This window comes from Tachypleus tridentatus, chromosome 9 (genome assembly GCF_004210375.1).
Source record: "Tachypleus tridentatus isolate NWPU-2018 chromosome 9, ASM421037v1, whole genome shotgun sequence".
NCBI lineage: Eukaryota > Metazoa > Arthropoda > Merostomata > Xiphosura > Limulidae > Tachypleus > Tachypleus tridentatus.
The window spans coordinates 38806276-38827754 of record NC_134833.1 but is presented as its reverse complement, the minus strand read 5'-3'; the positions used below and the strand labels follow the sequence as shown (position 1 = coordinate 38827754).

Here is a 21479-nt window from a genome sequence, read left to right as displayed (position 1 = left end):
GTTTAACAACAATTAACCGTGTTTCTTTACTTGGAAATTAGAAACAGATCCATAGATGTCTAAATATAAAATACATTTTACACTTGAGGATAAACAGGTAATACAAATTTATTTATATACTGAACTCTAGTATGTTAAGAGTTCTTAAAATAAATTATAAGATTCATCAAAATGTTTTAAACATTTAATAAAAGTAATAGTTAAATAAACAATATAAAGTCTTCACAACGTTATTACTATATAGAATATACAATGTTGGTACAAAATAAAGTGAAAGTGGTGAGAGAACCATACAGCCCAAAGCTTTTCACCAGTAGGTACATATGTACAAAAGTATAATCGAAATATATTTATGAAAAATTGGGATGCAAGGTGACCTTAAAACATAGAATATTGCGCTTTAACTTAAGAATATTGCAATAAATAAACTTCTGAAATAAAACCTACACTTTTGTGAGAAATTCTTAATGACATTATGTCATATAAAAATATGGCTTCAAGATCATCTTGTATGGTTATCTACGATCATTTATGTTTGCTTTTTCTATAAACGAGTTCAACTTATTTTTTGATACGACAGAAAACTGGTGGTTGTATGGTTATCCCTACTAAAACATATTTTGTTCCAGACCTGTGTACATTAATTCTTCAAGTATGTACAGGTAAATAAGAAATTTTAACAATAGTTAATTACAGGAGTCAAAATTATCATTCAAACTTACGTGATGAATAATTCTTTTCTTTATAATATTTTTCATTTTAACTTGTGTTTTCTTTGCCAACAGTCCTTGAATACATTACAACTCTAATAAATGCAGCGGATTTTGAAATCTTTACGTTAATCCTAATTCGGTCAGTTAACTTAGGTTCCCCACTTGTACAGCGGTAAATCTACGGATTTACAACGCTAAAATCAGGGGTTCAATTCCCCTCTGTGGACTCAGCAGATAATCTAATGTGGCTTTGCTATAAAAAAAACATACACACACAGTTTACTTGGATAAGCCTAACGTATTACGTTTAGTATGAAAACACAATTCAACGGTAATGTTTGTTCTTTAATAGTCGTATTCTGTGAATTTATATTTTGTAAAGCAACATTTATAAGTATGTTTGTTCCAGAGCAGAGCCGCATTGAGGTCTCTGCTGCGCCTAACGTGGGGAACTGGACTGCAGATTTCATTTATGTGAGTCTGTAGATTTACCGCTGTCCTATGGAAGAGCCGCAGCAAAGTTTTTTTTTTTTTTTGCTAAATATAGCGCGTTGTACAAAATAAGAAACGAATAATTTTAGGGCAAAACTACTAAATTTATCTGCAGCTGTCTCTAATTTTGAACTGTCAACCATAGGAAAGACAACCAATCGGCAGCACCAATCACCAACTCTTAGGATACTTTTTACCAACGAATAATGGGATTGACTGTCACATTATAACGATCCCATGGATAAAATGTCAAACATATTGACGCGGTTTTGATCCCGCCGATCCTGTAGATTGCAAATCGAACGCCTTAACCTCCAAACTGCCCCACACTCAAAAAAAAAAATAAGAAAGAGAAACACTCAGAACACACTGATTATTTCGATAAGAAATCGTACAGCTTCTGCATGATTTTAAATTACATTATTTAGGTAGGTTGATGATTACATAGTACTGTATTTCTAATAAGCTTTTAAAGACAAACCCATATAAACTTCGATAAACCTATTTACAGTTGAATCAAGACATAGATTAGTATAAAGATTCGGTTTCAAGTAGATATGCGTTCAGTACTATTTGTTTTGATTAAAATGAAATGTTACTCGGGTGTAAAAATCATTTTTCAAAACGTTTACTCTTCATATTTAATTTTACTGTTACAATAAACTCTCTGAAACAGTTAATTTAAAAAATGTCAACAGAAATGAAGATATACAGAATCCGTTTGTGAGAAGAAGATAATCTCTAATAAAATACTATGTATATCTGAGAATTAGCCTAAACAGAAACTGAACTTGTAAACATTAATATGAAGTTCCAAAACAGAATTACTTTTAAGTGATTGCAGTCTGGTAAGTAAAGTATCAATGACCAGATTAATACATAACGGAAGTAGTAATATATATACACACCCACACATATATACACAATATAATAATGTTGTTTGCTTGTCTGTTTTGAATTTCGCGCAAAGCTACGTGAGGGCTATTTGCGCTAGCTGTTCCTAATTTAGCAGCGTAAGACCAGAGGGAAAGCAGTTACTCACCGCCAACTCTTGAGCTACTCTTTCACCAACGAATAGTGGGATTGACTGTAACATTATAACGCCCCAAGAGTGAAAAAGCGGGCATGTTTGCCGTGACGGGGATTCAACCCGCCACCCTCAACTTATATATATATATATCTGAAGAAACATATGAAAATCCTGCTCTAATAGATTGTGTTTTATTTCACATTAAGTGAAGTTTAAGTCAGTCTTGGAAATCACTGTTTCCCATTGAAATTTTTTTAAAAAAGTACTCTTTTGGGCTGTCTTGGGAAATATTGTTGATGCAAGACTGCAAAAAAATGTTTAAAGATATTCAGTCACGCACACACACAGTTGCCTTTCTATTCTTGGCCTCTTCTGGTAAGCCTAACTTAACTATCAATAATGTGTACGTTTCTATTTTTAACAGCAAGCCAAGCGACTGTTTATTTAAACTTTGTCCACTGCAAGAAAACGAAACAGTACTTTTAACACTGTAAGTCAGTAAACGTGCAAAAAGTAACCGGTTTCTTGTCAGCATCAGTTAGCATCAGGTGTTAGCAAATGGTTAATGATGATGTCACAGGTTTATTTTTGCCAAAAGTTAATTTTAAAACACGTGGCTTTCGACCTAATATACATATAAGCCAAAGAAAACTATATTTTCAACACTTTAATTTAAACTTCAGTTACAAGAAGCGTGACGCTAAGATGAAAAAAAGTGGTTCTAGAATATCAAGGAGAGTTTAAATTTGACATGCACATTTTTGTAAATTCCGGAAGGGGGTATCAAAAGTAGATTATAGATACGAGAATCGGTGAAATATCGAGTGAGTGAGTTGCTTTCATTTAATATGGTACCACTCATTCAACGAAGAGTTTGTTTGAGTGATGTACTTTGATACGTGTAAGTTATGCGTATATTCAGTTACTTGATTCGATTGGCATGCGCAGATAAGTTTATCCTTACTTGTCAAATTCAATTTTCAAAGTACTTCAGTTTGAACATCATTTGTAAAGTCAGGTTCAAAAGTTAAAATATAACAGTATACAATGAAAGACAGAAACGCTAAGGAAGAGGCTGGTTAGTTTTGTTATTGTTACGTGGACTGTACTTGGCATAATTTTTGGTAAAAGTTTAAGAAACTCGAAGAATGTTCGAAAAGAAGAATGTCGTCGGTGTTTGGGTAAGAAAAGTTCATACCCTGCAGGTTCAGGTTCTCTGTGATTACTTCCTTCTCCCCGTACTTATAAAAATGTGCCTCCCAGGGATCGAACCTGGGACCTTCCGCGTGTAAGGCAGATGTGATAACCACTACACAACAAAAACGTCAAAAAAAAACCCCCATGGCCAAGCGTGTTAAGGCGTGCGACTCTTAATCTGAGGGTCGCGGGTTCGCATCCTCCTCGCACCAAACATGTTCGCTCTTTCAGCCGTGGGGGCGTTATAATGTTACGACCAATCCCACTATTCGTTGGTAAAAGAGTAGCCCAAGAGTTGGCGGTGGGTGGTGATGACTTGCTGCCTTCTCTCTAGTCTTACAAGAAACTCGATTACCGTAACCAAGAATTGGTTTGAATTTCGCGCAAAGCTACAGGAGAACTATCTGCGCTAGCCGTTCCTAATTTAGCAGTGTAAGACTAGAGGGAAGGCAGTTAGTCATCACCACCTACCGCCAACTCTTGGGCTACTCTTGTACCCGCGAATAGTGGGATTGACTGTCACCTTATAACACCCTCACGGCTGAAAGGGCTAGCATATTTGATGTGACGGGGATTCGAACCCGCGACCCTCAGATTACGAGTCGAGTGCCTTAACCACCTGGTCATGTCGGGCGTAAACAAAATCCAGCGTTACAAGAATATATTAGACCTCGATGCCACAGATTATATTTTCAGTTTTACCTTTGGTAGAACAAAAAAGGAATCTGTAATATTATATTAAAAATAAGAGATGTGAATTAAATGGCTAAAATATTTGTATAAATATTGAATGGTTTTAAAATTACTCATGTTTCTTTAGAAGATTCAGAATATATATGTTATTATTGTGTGATTGAGGTGCCTTTTTTATAGCATTCGTTAACGTATCCAGGAAATTAAGTAAACCCAATATAAATACCAATATAACTGGCCCGGCATGGCTATGTTGATAAGGTACTCGACTTGTCATCCGCGGGTTTGAATCCCCGTCACACCAAACATGCTTGCCCTTTCAGCCATGGGGGCGTTATAATGTATCCGGCCAATCCCAGTATTCGTTGGTAAAAGAGTAGCCCAAGAGTTGGCGGTGTATGGTGATGACTAGCAGCCTTCCCTTTAGTCTTACACTGCTAAATTAGGGAAGGCTAGCGCAGATAGCCCTCCTGTAGCTTTGCGCGAAATTCAAGCCAAACTAATATACCTTATAATGATAAACTTCAAGTTAAGAAAAGTGTATGTAATTTTAAAATGAACGGTGAACTACACAATCCCTAATTTTGTGTATTTCATAATTTCAATGCAAAACTAAAAAAAAAAAGACTAATTACAAATAGCCGTTCCTAATTTTGAACTGATAGAGCAATGGAAAAAAAGATTTGTTTTGTTTTGAACTCCATCAAAGCTAACCGTCCCTAAGTTCGCAGTGAAAGACTGAAGGAAGGCAGCTAGTTATCACCATCCACCGTCAACTTTTGGGCTACTCTTTTACCAATAAATAGTAGAATTCACAGCAAAATTTTAATGCCCCCCCCCAGCTGAAATGGGGATGATGTTCGTTCGGTGACGGAAAAGATAACTCATTAACAACATTCACCTAATGGGGCTTGACTGTTACTCACATAGGGTATCAACGACCTAAACTGATGATTGCATTTGCTTTTTGGGGGTGTAGGGTCATGAACCTTGAATTTCCGGATTTATGGCTCAAGATCGCTAAATACTAGGCCACGCAAGGCAGTCTCGAATGAATTATTTCGTGATGACGAGAAACCCACTTGAGGTAAAAATATATCTCACTGCTGGTGTGGGTATTAAAACTTTATTAAAATAAAGTAGAGAGCAGCGTTTCGATCTTCTTAGGCCATCTTCAGGTTAATACCCATACCAACCGTCTTGAGATACAATGAATTATCTCGATTTTGTTTTATAACAGCAACTAACTTTTCACGATTAATCGTAAAAATCTTTTAAACGTGAAAAATTGCTCACCGGAGTATTCGAATCTGCCATCAATTTTAACGTTAGGGTTATTTCACATATTATGTCTAGAAACAAAAGTAAATCTGGTGAGACAACGTACTGCTACACCTTTCGGTGTACTTTCCTCAGACGTGTTTAGGATTTACCATTACGTTATTTTGCCTTTGATAAAATATATGTAGTATTTTAGATTTTGTTGACATTTTTGCAATGCAAATGTACTAAAAATAATCAGTATACGAAAAGTAATATTTGAACGTATTCCGTCTTAATCTATAAACGGATATTACTTAAGTAATACGATAAATAGATTCTAAAAGAAATGCCGTAGGTTCAAATAAATTACGTATAAAGATAATGGAAATTGCAGTTAAAGGTCATCCTTTTGAAGTAATCCTATCGTCCCGAAAAACAAACAAACACGCCAAGTCTCAAGGAATCTTTTTAATGAAGAATTCCGTATCATCATAGTATTCCTGTAAAGAAAATAACAGGAAATGTAGGCACTTTCCTATCTATGACTAAGTTGTTTACGTTTCCATGGTGTATTTTAACAGCATTTATTATTACGAACCAAATAGCCAGGTGGTCAGGACGCTCGACTCGTAGTTTGAGGGTCGCGGGTTCGAATTCCTGTCACACCAAGCATGCTCGACCATTCAGCTGTTAGGACGTTATTATGTGACTATCAGTCACGTGTGTGTTTGTGCGTGTTTTCTTATAGCAAAGCTACGTCGGGCTGTCTGCTGAATGCACCAAGAGGAATCGAACCCTTGATTTTAGTGTTGTAAGTTCGTAGACTTACCGCTGTACCATCGGGGGACATATTTCAATTACATATAGAAAAAATTGCTGTTCCGCTACTCACATTTAGAAAAGCCACAACCTTGGTTATAATTTATAGATGTCATATTAAATATGTGACACGTGGCTCAAATGAATTGAAAGAGCCTATTTTTCATCTTAAACAAGAGAAAATTCTCAATAGCCGCGGCAGTTGAAATTCTTTTGGGTGAGATTTGGGTAAATTAATAGACTAGACTTCCTCCCCTTTTATATCAGCTGTATTTTTGTGCGCCAGCAATACCACCCGTGAGATGCGCGTGTACCTGTTTCGATTTCATTACTCATCTGGATGTTTAAAGCCTTTTCTCAAAGTGAAATTCTTTTAGACAGGATTAGAGTAAATTAATCTAAGTCATCTTGGGTATGGTCAAATATAACTATTGAAAGCGTCTGATCTCCTGAGTCCAAAACTGTAATTAGATCTCAAATCGGCTTAGAGAAGACGAAACTATGAGCTAAACGTTCGTACTTAGAAACTCAAACTCGGTTTATGAGCCGATATGCCGCAGCTAAAAATTATTGTATTATAGTGGTGTAGTTTAAGATTATTTTTGTTTCTCTGTTTCTTAGGATTACTTGAAACATCAGTGTTCTATACAGATGTACATCTAGTTGGAGTGTCTGGTAGAGTGTATGCTTTACTCGCCACTCATCTTTCCAACAAACTCAGGGCTGTCCTAAGAGCCTGTATGTTGAGGCTAAAAACAGAACAGTTTGGTGCAATTGTACTGACAGAAGTTGAAGCCTCTTTTATCTACGAGTTGCTATACATATATTAAACCTCAGAAAAAATAGTTAGTTAGCTAAGGTACATTCAAAGGTAACACATATTGATAAATACTTCAATCTCATCGTGTTTGTAAAATGTGGAGTAAAATGAGCCTTCGTTGTGCTTTTCATATTTGTGATTACAGCGTATTATGGTCAGACTGAAATAAATCGTATTATGGTCAGACTGAAATAAATCGTCTTACTTCAACAGTTTAGTCTTTCAAAGTAATATATCCCTTTATTTATCTCGTCAATAATGAGATACATATGTACCAGATACAAGATACAAATAGAATGCAGGGTAAATGATAGAAAAGCAAAGAAATCTGAACAACAAGTGACAATAATAAAAATGGTGGCAACTTATGCACGTAGTTTAAGTGAGAAACATTGATACGAAAGATTAGGAGATAAATACAACTTTGAAAAAGAAATCTTACTATATTGGAAGCAACTGAACAGAAACTCTATGATAGAAAGCCTAATCTACAGAACAGCATGTCAATGGTTAAACCCACTGTTAAATGTACATGTACGGTTCAGAAAACATCAAATTAATACAGACTACAGGGGGCTGCTCGTACTTTGAGAGTGATTCGTATTATGATACGAAAGTGATGTGTTAAAAGAAATAACAGCCGTAGCATCACGTATTCTTGGGAATAAGTTACTATAAAGCTTTCAGTATTGTCATTCTATGTATTTATTGAGTCTCAAAAATTTTTGCAATAATGAATATCGTGTTATTATTTTTGTATTTGTAAACATCTGATCCAAGTGGACTATCATATATCCATTACACTGTTTCAGTACTTTGTTCTCACTATGTAGTAGCTAGTCATCCACTCCACTGTTTCAGTACTTTGTTCTCACTACGTAGTAGCTAGTCATCCACTGCACTGTTTCAGTACTTTGTTCTCACTATGTAGTAGCTAGTCATCCACTGCACTGTTTCAGTACTTTGTTCTCACTATGTAGTAGCTAGTCATCCACTGCACTGTTTCAGTACTTTGTTCTCACTATGTAGTAGCTAGTCATCCACTGCACTGTTTCAGTACTTTGTTCTTATTATGCACCAGTTAATCTAAAGACAGCTCAACAAAGGTATCTGCTTTAGTAATCTGCTTATCTGGTTTAGTAATCCACAATTAGGGACAGTACAAGTTGTCTTAGTAACCTTGTCGTAAATACAAAACGTAAGAACAATCAATAGAGAAGTTTAAAATACATTCAATAGGTGTTTTAAGTGGCGACTCGTACCTAATATAGTTCTCTTCATGAATAGTTTGTTTTCTTGTTTTAGAATTTCACACAAAGATACACTAGCCACCCTTAATTTGTAATTAATAAACAATATGAAAGGCAAATAGTCAACATTATTTACGGCCAGTTTTGGGTTTCTTCAAATCAAATAGAGGGTTTGTTTACTTGTTTTTGAATTTCGCACAAAGCTACACGAGGACTATCTGCGCTAGTCGTCCCTAATTTTGCAGTGTAAGACTAGAGAAAAGGCAGCAAGTCATCGCCACCCACAGCCAACTCTTGGGCTACTCTTTTACCAACTAATATTGGGATTGACCGTAACATTATAACACTCCCACGGCTGAAAGGGCGAATATGTTTGGTGTGACGGTGATTCGAACCCGTGACCTTCAGATTTTTCAAATAGAGAGATATGGCTTTCACTGATTAACATGCACTCACGTCCCCGAAGTACAAAGCGTTTTTTTGCGACAACGGAACGTGAACTACTGACCCTTGATTCCAAGTCCAGTATGTCATTTGTCATTTACTGAATGTTTTTTAGACTTCCTATAAACTGTATTGTATGAGAAATTAAAGTATTAGTTAAATGTTGAGAACAAGAAAAGAAATGGACGAAAAGGCTACACTGAACGACGTCAAGTATTTTATTTGTCAAAACACAGTGAAAACAGATATATGCAAGAAAATATTGATCAGAGAGCCCACGGAACGTCTATAAATTAACAAAAATCACATAGAAAAAAATCGTGTCCGTTATCTAAAAATACCCATAGTTCAGTTCAAATCATTCTTTTAATAATCGAAAACAACTAATAAACATGAAATCACTAATTCATATTAAAACTCTCCCAGTTCTTTCGTGATTTAGTTACAATTTTCATTTGTCTAAAAAAATCTACAAAATGAGACGGTTTGGTAAACTTTATCATATAACAATAATTCCTATAAAAAAATCCCAATAGTTCGTGGTTCAATTGCTTAATACGATCTACAAAATAATACAATGTAATAAACTTTACATTCATGTGAACAAGTTTTTAATAAAAGTTTACCAGAAGCACAAATAACAACTTCCTCTCTGAAGCCGTAGCAAAATATTGCTGTACAAACAAATAACAGTTTTAATGCTAACGTAATAAGTTATTTTTATAATGTTACGCTAACGTAACATATACTGAGTTAGCCCTTTTATCATAATATCTATGATATCATCAGGTCACAATGAAATTCAAGTTTATACTATTATCAGTTTATAGTTATCACCTAATCTTCATGAAATTCAACTTTTTATTGTATTAAAATTCTATTGATCACGTGATTACTACGAAATTTAAATTTATGCTATTATTAAGATATATTTTTCATCAAATTTCTACGAAATTCAAGTTTATGGTATTTCAAAATTATATTTCTGATCTGATCTCTATAAAATTTAGGCTAATGCTGTTTTTAAGTTGTATTTCTTACCATTTGTTATTTAAATTACTCAACAAGCACAACAAATGATATATTTCATAACTTACATTTTACAGTCATACTACAAAGTCGCAAAATCACACACTTGAGAAGGTTACAAAAATTACCACTTATTTGAGATCGTATAACTACTGGACGCGTAGTCTGCTTTACATTATAAAGTAGGATTTTTGTTTAAAAAATAATTAAACTTGTCTGAAGAACGATCCACGATACAAAATCTAAAACACGCCCATAGACTTAAAATAACTTTTAAGTAGTGCAATTTCAAAAAATGAAAATTTTAATAAAGCTATGTTGAATTGTAGTAACAGTCATTATGTTAATTATAATTACGAAAGTTAAATTGCTCTTTATATTACAAAGTATAAATTCGAGATAATTAATAATTATGATTTGTTTTGCGAAAAGTACAGATATTAAAATTATCGTAATCTTACATATATCCATTAAAATATAAATAGACACACTTTTCTAATGATTTGCCTAAACACATATCACGTATAAAAATGTATTTGAACATCTGTTCGTATTTGAGATTCCTTTGTTCGTTGGTCTGTAAATATTTATGTTTATATCGATACGGCCTAATGAAGGTTAACGATAGCAAATATCAAACTGAGTTGAAACATAAGGTCTACAAATTAATAAAAGATATTTATTTTGAATTATTTTCTAAATTAGAACATCTTATTATTGTTCCACTGTTTTATTTTTAGAATACTAAGTCCATTTTAAAAGTTATTTGTTTTTAAGCTCAAAGCAATACCATGGGTTATCGGTACTGTGCCCACCATCGATATCGAACCACGATTTTAGTTTAAACCCTCAAATTTATTACTGCACCACTGGGAGACCATAATAAAATGTGATAGTATTCCAACTAAGCTTATATTTAAAAAACAACAACAACAAAATGACTTAATTTATCATTATTTTCTTACAGTTTAAAAACAGTAGTTTTAAGAAATATGTTTATGTTTTATTTCCATTTTGTCCATCAGAATTAGCTGTAATTTGATATCTATATAAATACAATAGTACGTCTATTGTTATGTCCATGTAACTATTTCGCAGGGTGTGAATAGATCTTTACCAAAATTGGTATGGAAGCTCATTAGATCCATGCAAGGGGTATACATACAAATTTTCAGTTTTGCCATTTTGATGGTTTTTTATAGGCGTTTTCCCGTTTTTTAGCACTACTTCGCCCTGTGTAGTTGGAGCTTCACAGAATTTGATAGGAAGGTTTATTGGGTCTATGGAAAGATATATACAAAATTACAGTTTCACATTTTATGTTTTGCAGTTTTTATGAGATTTTTATTTTACAGTTATATATAAAGGAAGCAACTTTTCACGCCCTCAGATAAACTTTCATTAATTATGAATTTACACAACTTCCGTCCAGAGGACGAGTACTTAAGCTAGTCATGAATAAAATCATATCTTCCTCCTGCCTAATGACTGAGATTTTAAGTTTTATGAGTTATATTCCGTTATGAACTCTTAAAACTGCAGCAACTTTCATAGAATGATTAAAAGCCATGCAAATACCACTTGACCAATTACTGGTGTCACCAGATCAAGCCAAAGGAAATTGTCCCTACAGGCAATCAACGTAAAAAATGTAGAAGCTGAGAATCATTTTTATGACTAGAACATCTAGAACACATTTATAATAATAAAAATAAGTATATACTAAGGAGATAGTGCGTTGTTTATCTAACATATATTTCAGTTTTACACTGGAGTGGTTTTTTTTTAATGGCTACTGCTGAGATAGTTTCAAACTTTATCTTTGTACTTACGTGTAAGCCTACTAATTATAAGAGAATTTCATTAAATTCACTGTAAAAATATTCTTTTTTCTTGCCATTCTCAGACTTATTATTTTAATATGGCGTTGTACTATAGGATTATGTAACACTGGCCTTAAGCCACGTAGATATGATTGTATAATAAAATATATCTTTTCGATTAAATCACAAAAAATGTGTTTAAAATGTTATAATGAAAAGTATTAATTAAATCATGTCGAGCATATGGTCGAACTGATGGGTAAACGAAGCTTTTAGATGTGGAATGTATATTAACAGAACACATAAGCATTTTAATAATTTTAACTTTTAACGTTTAATTGACCATTACAGGTGGACACAAAATAATGAGCTCTTTTATTAACGTTTCTCCTGTGCTTTCTTTGTTGTTGTTAAAGATTGTTTTAACTATTTAAATTGTAACACAAGAATGTTTTAACCCCATTAGCTACAAAGTACCAAATAAAGTTTGTGTGTGGTGTGCAAGGTCATTGGACTGTAACTTCTATGAGTCTCAGCGACAAGCTTGAAGGCTTATAACCTTAAACATCTAGGATCAATAACGGTGGTGGGAATAATACAAAGACACCCTTGCGTAGTTTTGTGCATAAAAACAAACAGTGGATTAAAGCTACCTACAACAAATTAAATAAAGTGTTTGAAAAGCTAGATCGATTAAATGTTCCATATATTCGCGCTGAGTTACATAAAGACTATTAGCGCTAGCCGTTCTTAATTTTGAGCTGACAGACTAGAGAAACGGCTGTTGTTCAACACCTTAGTTTTGAGCTACTGTAATCCAAGTGTGGAGCACGAGTTCTTTTGGGTGTGGCAGGCACACAGCCTGGGCTTAAAAATATGAGAACTGTTACCAGTATTCTGTGGCAGAGTTGAAAATAAGTCCCATTGTGTTTCTAAGTCACACCATCTTGCCTGAAATGTGTTACGGGAGTTAAATCAAGTTAGCGTAACAATAAAGATGGTTTTACACATAACAAGTTACTGAAATAAAACAAAAATAACAGTACAAGACGCCAATAAATTTCTGGTGTCTGTTATCAAAGAGCTCATATAAATGAACTACTAACAAACACAGTTCTAAACGACGATGAAGAAAAACACAAGTAACTATTAAAAGAACGAATTAAATTATGTTATTTAGAAATTAAGATATTTATCAAACACTCCCGTAAAATACATTTATTTGCTCCCACCATTAAAATACGTAAAAAGAGTGACCAACATATAATGATAAGGACAAAATTAAAAGTGTTTTATCTGGACCGTTGACATAATTATTGTATATTAGTTTTAGCACGTGCTCTCGTTACAGTGATTTAGGTAATGGTAAAGTTAGAACTTAACCTTTGCTGTCTGGGCCGAATATGTCTCGCGACTTAAAAAACAATTCAATGATCTACAAACTATTCGTCTGTGATCCTAATCTTTCTTAGATCAATTGGTTAAACTCTTTTGCACGAAGATTTTTTTTATTTACTGCAGCAGGATTTTAACCTTTAATTACCATGATGGACAGTTATACTTTGTGTCTTTTAATGTTCTTGTTTTTTCAGCGAAGAGCTACACAGTGATCTGAGCTCTGTCCATCGAGGGGAATCGAACCTCAGATTTTAGCATTGTTAACTGGTGAAACTACCACTGATTTACCAGGGTATTTCTTTTTTTCAAGAAAATATGACAATTTGTGACAAACTGTGTACAGACGTTAGCATATTGGCTATCAAGATAATTATACGGTATATTTTTGAACATTATTTGATTATAATATCATTTCTTTTAGGTATCTTTCAATAATAGGTGTCTTTATTGTTTATAGCTTCATGAAAATATAAGATAAAACGTTTCTATACGGAATACAGTTGCACGTACACACAGTACATTTGTTTGTATTCTTGAATATCAGGAGTACTATACGCAAAGTGAAGAACGTGTTTTTTTAATATCAGAAATTCCACACATTATAAGCCACCATTTAAAGTATTTTCTAATACGAAATCTATGTTTGTTATGTCCAAATGAAAAATCGTTTTTCAGAAAATGAGATGAAAATAATAACAATGTTTCACCAAATCACACTCAATTACATAAAATAAATTCAAAACATACAATTTAAAGGCTTATTTTGTAATTTTTTTAAACATACATACGTGTATATATCCTAAATTTCCATTTGAAACACAAATGTATTTAGCAATAAGAATTCGCGAGATGTTACTATCGACGAGATACCTAATATACAAAAGGAAGTAAAATCCAGTATACATAATATAACGCCATCTTTCAAGTAGTAACTTGAAACTATTAATCAAAATACTACAAAGATTAAGCTTTTAACATTTGAATACTGTTTCCACCTCGAACATTCTGGTTACCATATATTTGTTCCGCATACAAAATACAATAATTATTTCGTGATTAAATTAGCATAACACGAACACGAAATTTTAATTGCCATTTAACAGTTAAATGTTTCGTCTATATTATTATTTTCCACTGATACATTGCCACCTGCCACCACTTATCACACATTTAATTCATTGAACATTTTCCTTAGCTACACAAGTAAACTTAAGAGACAAACATTGTAGCATACTACAACAGACAAATCAAGTTCTTTCCTTCCAGGATTTCATCCTGCACTTTGTCAGAAGATGTGGAAATTTCTGCCTGGATTGATAAAACTGAACAAATGCAGGTCATGATGGTGCTTCCAATGGCCAGATAAAATGCCCATCCTGCAAAATGAGTAACATTTAACTGACACAAGATAAGTTATTTGCATATCTATAGATGTGTATAATGGATAGACATAACTTTATTATCTCTAAGAGTCGTGCTTGTGTTATGATTTGAGGAGAATTAGTAATTTTATTTCATTATAACATAAAAAAATACTTACTTTTACCGGATAATAAATCCCATATCATTGTCAGATAAATATTTCAGTTCTGAGCTATATCATCTCTAATCAACCCATGTGAATCGATGAAGAATTGTATCCAAAGGACATTTTAATAGTTTGTGGGTTTGGGGAAAAGTTTGGTGTGAAATTTTTCTTCGTGTTTCGCGCTCTTAAAAGTGTTATAGTCAAACTTCGCGTGAAGGATAACAGATATGCTTTTGAGAAGACATTAAACAGAACAAATAATTTTGACAAGTTTCCTCTGACAATACGTATATTTAATATGATTTAAAAAATATGGGAACTATAATGGGAGTCGTATCCAACAAATTTTTTAGACACTTTCACAAGTAGCGAAGATTTAAAAATATTCATTGAAAGGATTTAAAAGTTAATGACAAACAAAACACATGTCAGTGTGAAAAATATTTCAAAGCAACTACAACGACATACCGAGTCTACAATCACCCAACAAAAACGGGTGCGAATTTTCTCCACAGACAAGCTGTACGCGGGTACTGCCCCAACCAGCTGGATAAAGAACTAGCCCCAGGATGAATAAGAGGCCTGAAAAAGGAATAGTCAAAACAAGTGTCACGTGGCTTAAAATACAGCACTTGTTTTTATTGAAAACAAATCTCTTTGTATTGCTGGCATTAAAGATATGAAAAATATTCATACAATTAAAATATTGTTCGTACTTCAAAGATGTTTCGAATTAAAAAAATAATATACAATAAATGAAATTTTTAGTATATTATAATATATTTTAAATTATAACCAAAAATATATTGTAAGCATTGTTAGAAAAAATAAACATTTGAAATACATAGTGAATTAGTTTCCCTTACATATTTGCTTTTTCAAACACGTTTAATAGTTTTAGCCATTGGTAACGAGGCATAACGTGTATTCACCTTCTTACGATAGTTTCGTAATGAATTCTACATACACGTCATTGAATCTCCAAATATAATAAATTTCATTTCTAGTTACAATATACAATGAAGAAGGTTTTTCTTGATTATCCATACTGACTTCTCCACATTAGAAAAGTTATTTAAACACTTCTTATTTAGATTATGAAAAGAGTTATTGGTAAATTTTTCAGATGCGAATGTTGTTTATATAAATATATACGGAACGGTTTGCTCCTAGCACGTTTAACAACAATTAACCGTGTTTCTTTACTTGGAAATTAGAAACAGATCCATAGATGTCTAAATATAAAATACATTTTACACTTGAGGATAAACAGGTAATACAAATTTATTTATATACTGAACTCTAGTATGTTAAGAGTTCTTAAAATAAATTATAAGATTCATCAAAATGTTTTAAACATTTAATAAAAAGTAATAGTTAAATAAACAATATAAAGTCTTCACAACGTTATTACTATATAGAATATACAATGTTGGTACAAAATAAAGTGAAAGTGGTGAGAGAACCATACAGCCCAAAGCTTTTCACCAGTAGGTACATATGTACAAAAGTATAATCGAAATATATTTATGAAAAATTGGGGATGCAAGGTGACCTTAAAACATAGAATATTGCGCTTTAACTTAAGAATATTGCAATAAATAAACTTCTGAAATAAAACCTACACTTTTGTGAGAAATTCTTAATGACATTATGTCATATAAAAATATGGCTTCAAGATCATCTTGTATGGTTATCTACGATCATTTATGTTTGCTTTTTCTATAAACGAGTTCAACTTATTTTTTGATACGACAGAAAACTGGTGGTTGTATGGTTATCCCTACTAAAACATATTTTGTTCCAGACCTGTGTACATTAATTCTTCAAGTATGTACAGGTAAATAAGAAATTTTTAACAATAGTTAATTACAGGAGTCAAAATTATCATTCAAACTTACGTGATGAATAATTCTTTTCTTTATAATATTTTTCATTTTAACTTGTGTTTTCTTTGCCAACAGTCCTTGAATACATTACAACTCTAATAAATGCAGCGGATTTTGAAATCTTTTACGTTAATCCTAATTCGGTCAGTTAACTTAGGTTCCCCACTTGTACAGCGGTAAATCTACGGATTTACAACGCTAAAATCAGGGGTTCAATTCCCCTCTGTGGACTCAGCAGATAATCTAATGTGGCTTTGCTATAAAAAAAAACATACACACACAGTTTACTTGGATAAGCCTAACGTATTACGTTTAGTATGAAAACACAATTCAACGGTAATGTTTGTTCTTTAATAGTCGTATTCTGTGAATTTATATTTTGTAAAGCAACATTTATAAGTATGTTTGTTCCAGAGCAGAGCCGCATTGAGGTCTCTGCTGCGCCTAACGTGGGGAACTGGACTGCAGATTTCATTTATGTGAGTCTGTAGATTTACCGCTGTCCTATGGAAGAGCCGCAGCAAAGGTTTTTTTTTTTTTTTTGCTAAATATAGCGCGTTGTACAAAATAAGAAACGAATAATTTTAGGGCAAAACTACTAAATTTATCTGCAGCTGTCTCTAATTTTGAACTGTCAACCATAGGAAAGACAACCAATCGGCAGCACCAATCACCAACTCTTAGGATACTTTTTACCAACGAATAATGGGATTGACTGTCACATTATAACGATCCCATGGATAAAATGTCAAACATATTGACGCGGTTTTGATCCCGCCGATCCTGTAGATTGCAAATCGAACGCCTTAACCTCCAAACTGCCCCCACACTCAAAAAACAAAAATAAGAAAGAGAAACACTCAGAACACACTGATTATTTCGATAAGAAATCGTACAGCTTCTGCATGATTTTAAATTACATTATTTAGGTAGGTTGATGATTACATAGTACTGTATTTCTAATAAGCTTTTAAAGACAAACCCATATAAACTTCGATAAACCTATTTACAGTTGAATCAAGACATAGATTAGTATAAAGATTCGGTTTCAAGTAGATATGCGTTCAGTACTATTTGTTTTGATTAAAATGAAATGTTACTCGGGTGTAAAAATCATTTTTCAAAACGTTTACTCTTCATATTTAATTTTACTGTTACAATAAACTCTCTGAAACAGTTAATTTAAAAATGTCAACAGAAATGAAGATATACAGAATCCGTTTGTGAGAAGAAGATAATCTCTAATAAAATACTATGTATATCTGAGAATTAGCCTAAACAGAAACTGAACTTGTAAACATTAATATGAAGTTCCAAAACAGAATTACTTTTAAGTGATTGCAGTCTGGTAAGTAAAGTATCAATGACCAGATTAATACATAACGGAAGTAGTAATATATATACACACCCACACATATATACACAATATAATAATGTTGTTTGCTTGTCTGTTTTGAATTTCGCGCAAAGCTACGTGAGGGCTATTTGCGCTAGCTGTTCCTAATTTAGCAGCGTAAGACCAGAGGGAAAGCAGTTACTCACCGCCAACTCTTGAGCTACTCTTTCACCAACGAATAGTGGGATTGACTGTAACATTATAACGCCCCAAGAGTGAAAAAGCGGGCATGTTTGCCGCCACCCTCAACTTATATATATATATATATATATATATGAAGAAACACATGAAAATCCTGCTCTAATAGATTGTGTTTTATTTCACATTAAGTGAAGTTTAAGTCAGTCTTGGAAATCACTGTTTCCCATTGAAATTTTTTTTAAAAAAGTACTCTTTTGGGCTGTCTTGGGAAATATTGTTGATGCAAGACTGCAAAAAATGTTTAAAGATATTCAGTCACGCACACACAGTTGCCTTTCTATTCTTGGCCTCTTCTGGTAAGCCTAACTTAACTATCAATAATGTGTACGTTTCTATTTTTAACAGCAAGCCAAGCGACTGTTTATTTAAACTTTGTCCACTGCAAGAAAACGAAACAGTACTTTTAACACTGTAAGTCAGTAAACGTGCAAAAAGTAACCGGTTTCTTGTCAGCATCAGTTAGCATCAGGTGTGTGTTGACATCCTTAGACTTGTAACCACTAGTATCAACGGTCAAAAAACAAACAAACACAAGTTAACCCTCTAACGCAAAATTTCTTAACAATGTTGTTTCACAGTTGCTATACTAGCTCGATTAGTAATTTGAGGGTGGGGGTTCGAATCCCCGTCACCCTAGACATGCTTGCCCTTTCAGTCGAAGGGGCGGTATAATATTACGGCCAACCCCACCATATATTGGTAAAAGAGTAGCCCAGGAGTTGGAGGTGGGTAGTGATGCCTAGCTGCTTTCCCTTTAGTCTTACACTGCTAAATTAGGGACGGCTAGCGAAGACAGCTCTCGTGTAGTTTTGCGCGAAATTAAAAACAAAGCAAAAGCAAACCAAACAGAAGAAATAACAAATTGTGTAAACAAAGTACAAACAGATATTACAAACAAACGAGTAATCATCATTTTTACTTAATTGTATCAAAATAGTGTTTTCAGTATGTGATGAATGTGTGTTAGAAGGTAGCATGCGAACTAAGGATTGGAAAGTTCTAGATTCCAGGGAAAATATGAAACTGAACGCGCTCGGAACTTTCAGCTGTACAAGTTTTATTGCTGCAACAGCCAATCTCGCTATTTAGTTCAAAGTAGTAAAGTTTGAGGACGCTTCTAATAATGGGTTTTCTCCCTCTGCTCTGGGGAGGTAATGGCTGAAATCTAGGATCTCCGATCGGGCTGTTTCGCTCATATTTCGCAAAGGTGCCGGTTAGATTTAAAATATCAAATACCGTATTTAACAATTGTAAACTTGTCCATATTGTACACAGTTCATCAAAGATACCAAATTTTATTTTATTAAGGTTCTATAAAATTAAGTTTAAGAGTAAACGTACGACAATCAAGACCAATTCTTACACAATTTTTCTTAAGCATACAAACAGATGTTTAATTTATTGTACCTGCAATAGCCTGGATTGTTCCCGAAATGGTAAAAATACTCTTCTTCACGATGCTACGAATACAACAACCCAGAACTGATGTAAACACTGTGAGAACTATTAATGCTATTCCAAAAGCAAAAAACACTAGGGCTGCTTTCCAAAAATTGGGAAACTCATTCGAAGGCATCCCGAAGCTGGTTACAAATGGTGCACAGCTATCTGTGAATAGTTGATCTACTTTGTGAAGCTTGGTGCAACGGTTATATATACCTGAAAAAAAGAAAAGTTAGTTAATGTTTTAATACATAAACCAACCTAAAGGCAACGAATCTCCATCTCTGTCAATCTATTGTTTTATCTTCTACCAGACATTTATAATTAATAATAAGATAAAAGAACAACATGAAAAGAGAATAAGAAAGATTGAGACCCGAGATGACTGAACGATGACTTTAGTCTAATGATCACAAAATTATATCAGAATATCACTTTTCTTGATAACGACAAACCCACTTGAAATAAAAATGTATCTCTGGACGGCTGTTACGGGTATTAACACTTTATTGATAAGGAAGGAACAACGTTTCGACCTTCCTGAAGATAACCTGGGAAGGTCTAAACGCTGTTCTCTCCTTATAAATAAAAGTGTTAATGCCTATAACAGCCATTCTGAGATACAGAATATCACTTTCAACTTGTTGGTCTTTAGCGAAAATGTTATCATGGGAATGATTCTTTATTTTAGTAAAAACATTATTGTTATAACTAAATAATAAATTCAACTTATCATTCGATTAACCGCTTGTGTTATACCTGTTTCGAAGAATTTCACTCCTCATCGATAATCCTGGGTAGGGCAACTCGAGAGAACAAGAATAGGTTTCGTATACTAGTGGAGTCTATATTGTGTTAATAATATTTTGCGTCGTCTTTAATTCGTCACAGTGAACTGATATTTATATAGGATTTCAAGAAAACGTAGCATTAATGTTACTAATTTATTCTTGTGGATAAATTCAGTGGAAAATGGGGAACCGAATGATAAATTGAATTTCATATTCTTAGCTTCTTTACTGAATGATTCGCAAGAATAAATTAGTATATAAGTGCCATATGATCTTGAAATGAGATATAAATATATGTTCCATTTGATCCTCAAGTCCCATATAAATACAAGTGCACTGTGGTGAATAAAAGACACATCAAAACACAACACTTCTGTTATGTTGAAGTTTATATTACGTATCCTCCAGTTTATGAATCAAAACTTAAGATATCCTAAAAAAATGGGTGTTCAGAAAGAAACGTAATTTTATTTCCTATAGGACAACCATGTTATATTACGACCAACAAAGATGTAAGGGTTACGAGTATTTACGAATCACTTTAAGGTGATCATTGAATACAGCTCAATTCCTCTACTACCTTATATATTAAAAACGGCTGGTATGGGTAGAGAAAATACTAGTAGAGGAGCAAACAACGTTTTGATCTTCTTTGGTCATACCAGCCATTTTTAAAGATAATTTTCTCTACAAGTGGGTTTCCTCGTCATCATGGTCCTCTACTACGCCTCGTGAGCTTCATCATAACAGTTTCTTATAATACAGAGGTGGAACCACCAATACAATTGAGTACAATTGCTTTAAGAACGTCAGTAGTCTGAAAGCGTTCCCCACCCAACCTATGATTAAGAGAACACAAACAGGAAAGTAGGAGAGTGCTGTGTGTGAGAGAGGGAAGGAGTTGCTTGTATAAACTTCTCAGTTACAGTCGCCTGGTGGCGAGCATGTTGGGAAATGTTATTATCATATTGCAGAAGAACGTATGACGTTCACCTATTACGTAATCATTCGTTAGAATAGTATGGGAAAAGTAACCGTCGTTTCTTTCTAAATATTCTTTGTATGAAATACACACACACACATATGTAAGTGTGTGTGCATCATAAATTTTCTAAATATAATCATCTATCTATTTAATTAATAAAACCTATTGTTTAGAAAGTGTATTTCTTAAAACTGAAAAATAACTTTCAAATATCTTTTAAAATGCAGAAAAATTGTTATATACATTTTTTCGAGTTACTTTTTATTTAATCTTCA

The 21479-nt window shown here is 33.4% G+C and overlaps 1 protein-coding gene across 4 annotated transcripts in view; it reads right to left on the bottom strand.

Annotated features, from left to right (window-relative positions):
• Window positions 1-8923: 8923 nt before the first annotated feature.
• The window catches only part of LOC143225093 (LHFPL tetraspan subfamily member 2a protein-like), an 83122-nt gene continuing 70566 nt past the window's right edge, over window positions 8924-21479 (bottom strand). For all 4 annotated transcript variants that reach the window (XM_076453875.1, XM_076453878.1, XM_076453877.1 and 1 more), the window contains exons 3-5: window positions 19393-19644; window positions 14968-15081; window positions 8924-14347 (exon numbers count right to left, since the gene is read on the bottom strand). In XM_076453875.1, the coding sequence (XP_076309990.1) occupies window positions 14205-14347; window positions 14968-15081; window positions 19393-19644 (509 nt within the window). In that variant the 3' untranslated portion in view covers window positions 8924-14204. The remainder of the gene's footprint in view (window positions 14348-14967; window positions 15082-19392; window positions 19645-21479) is intronic.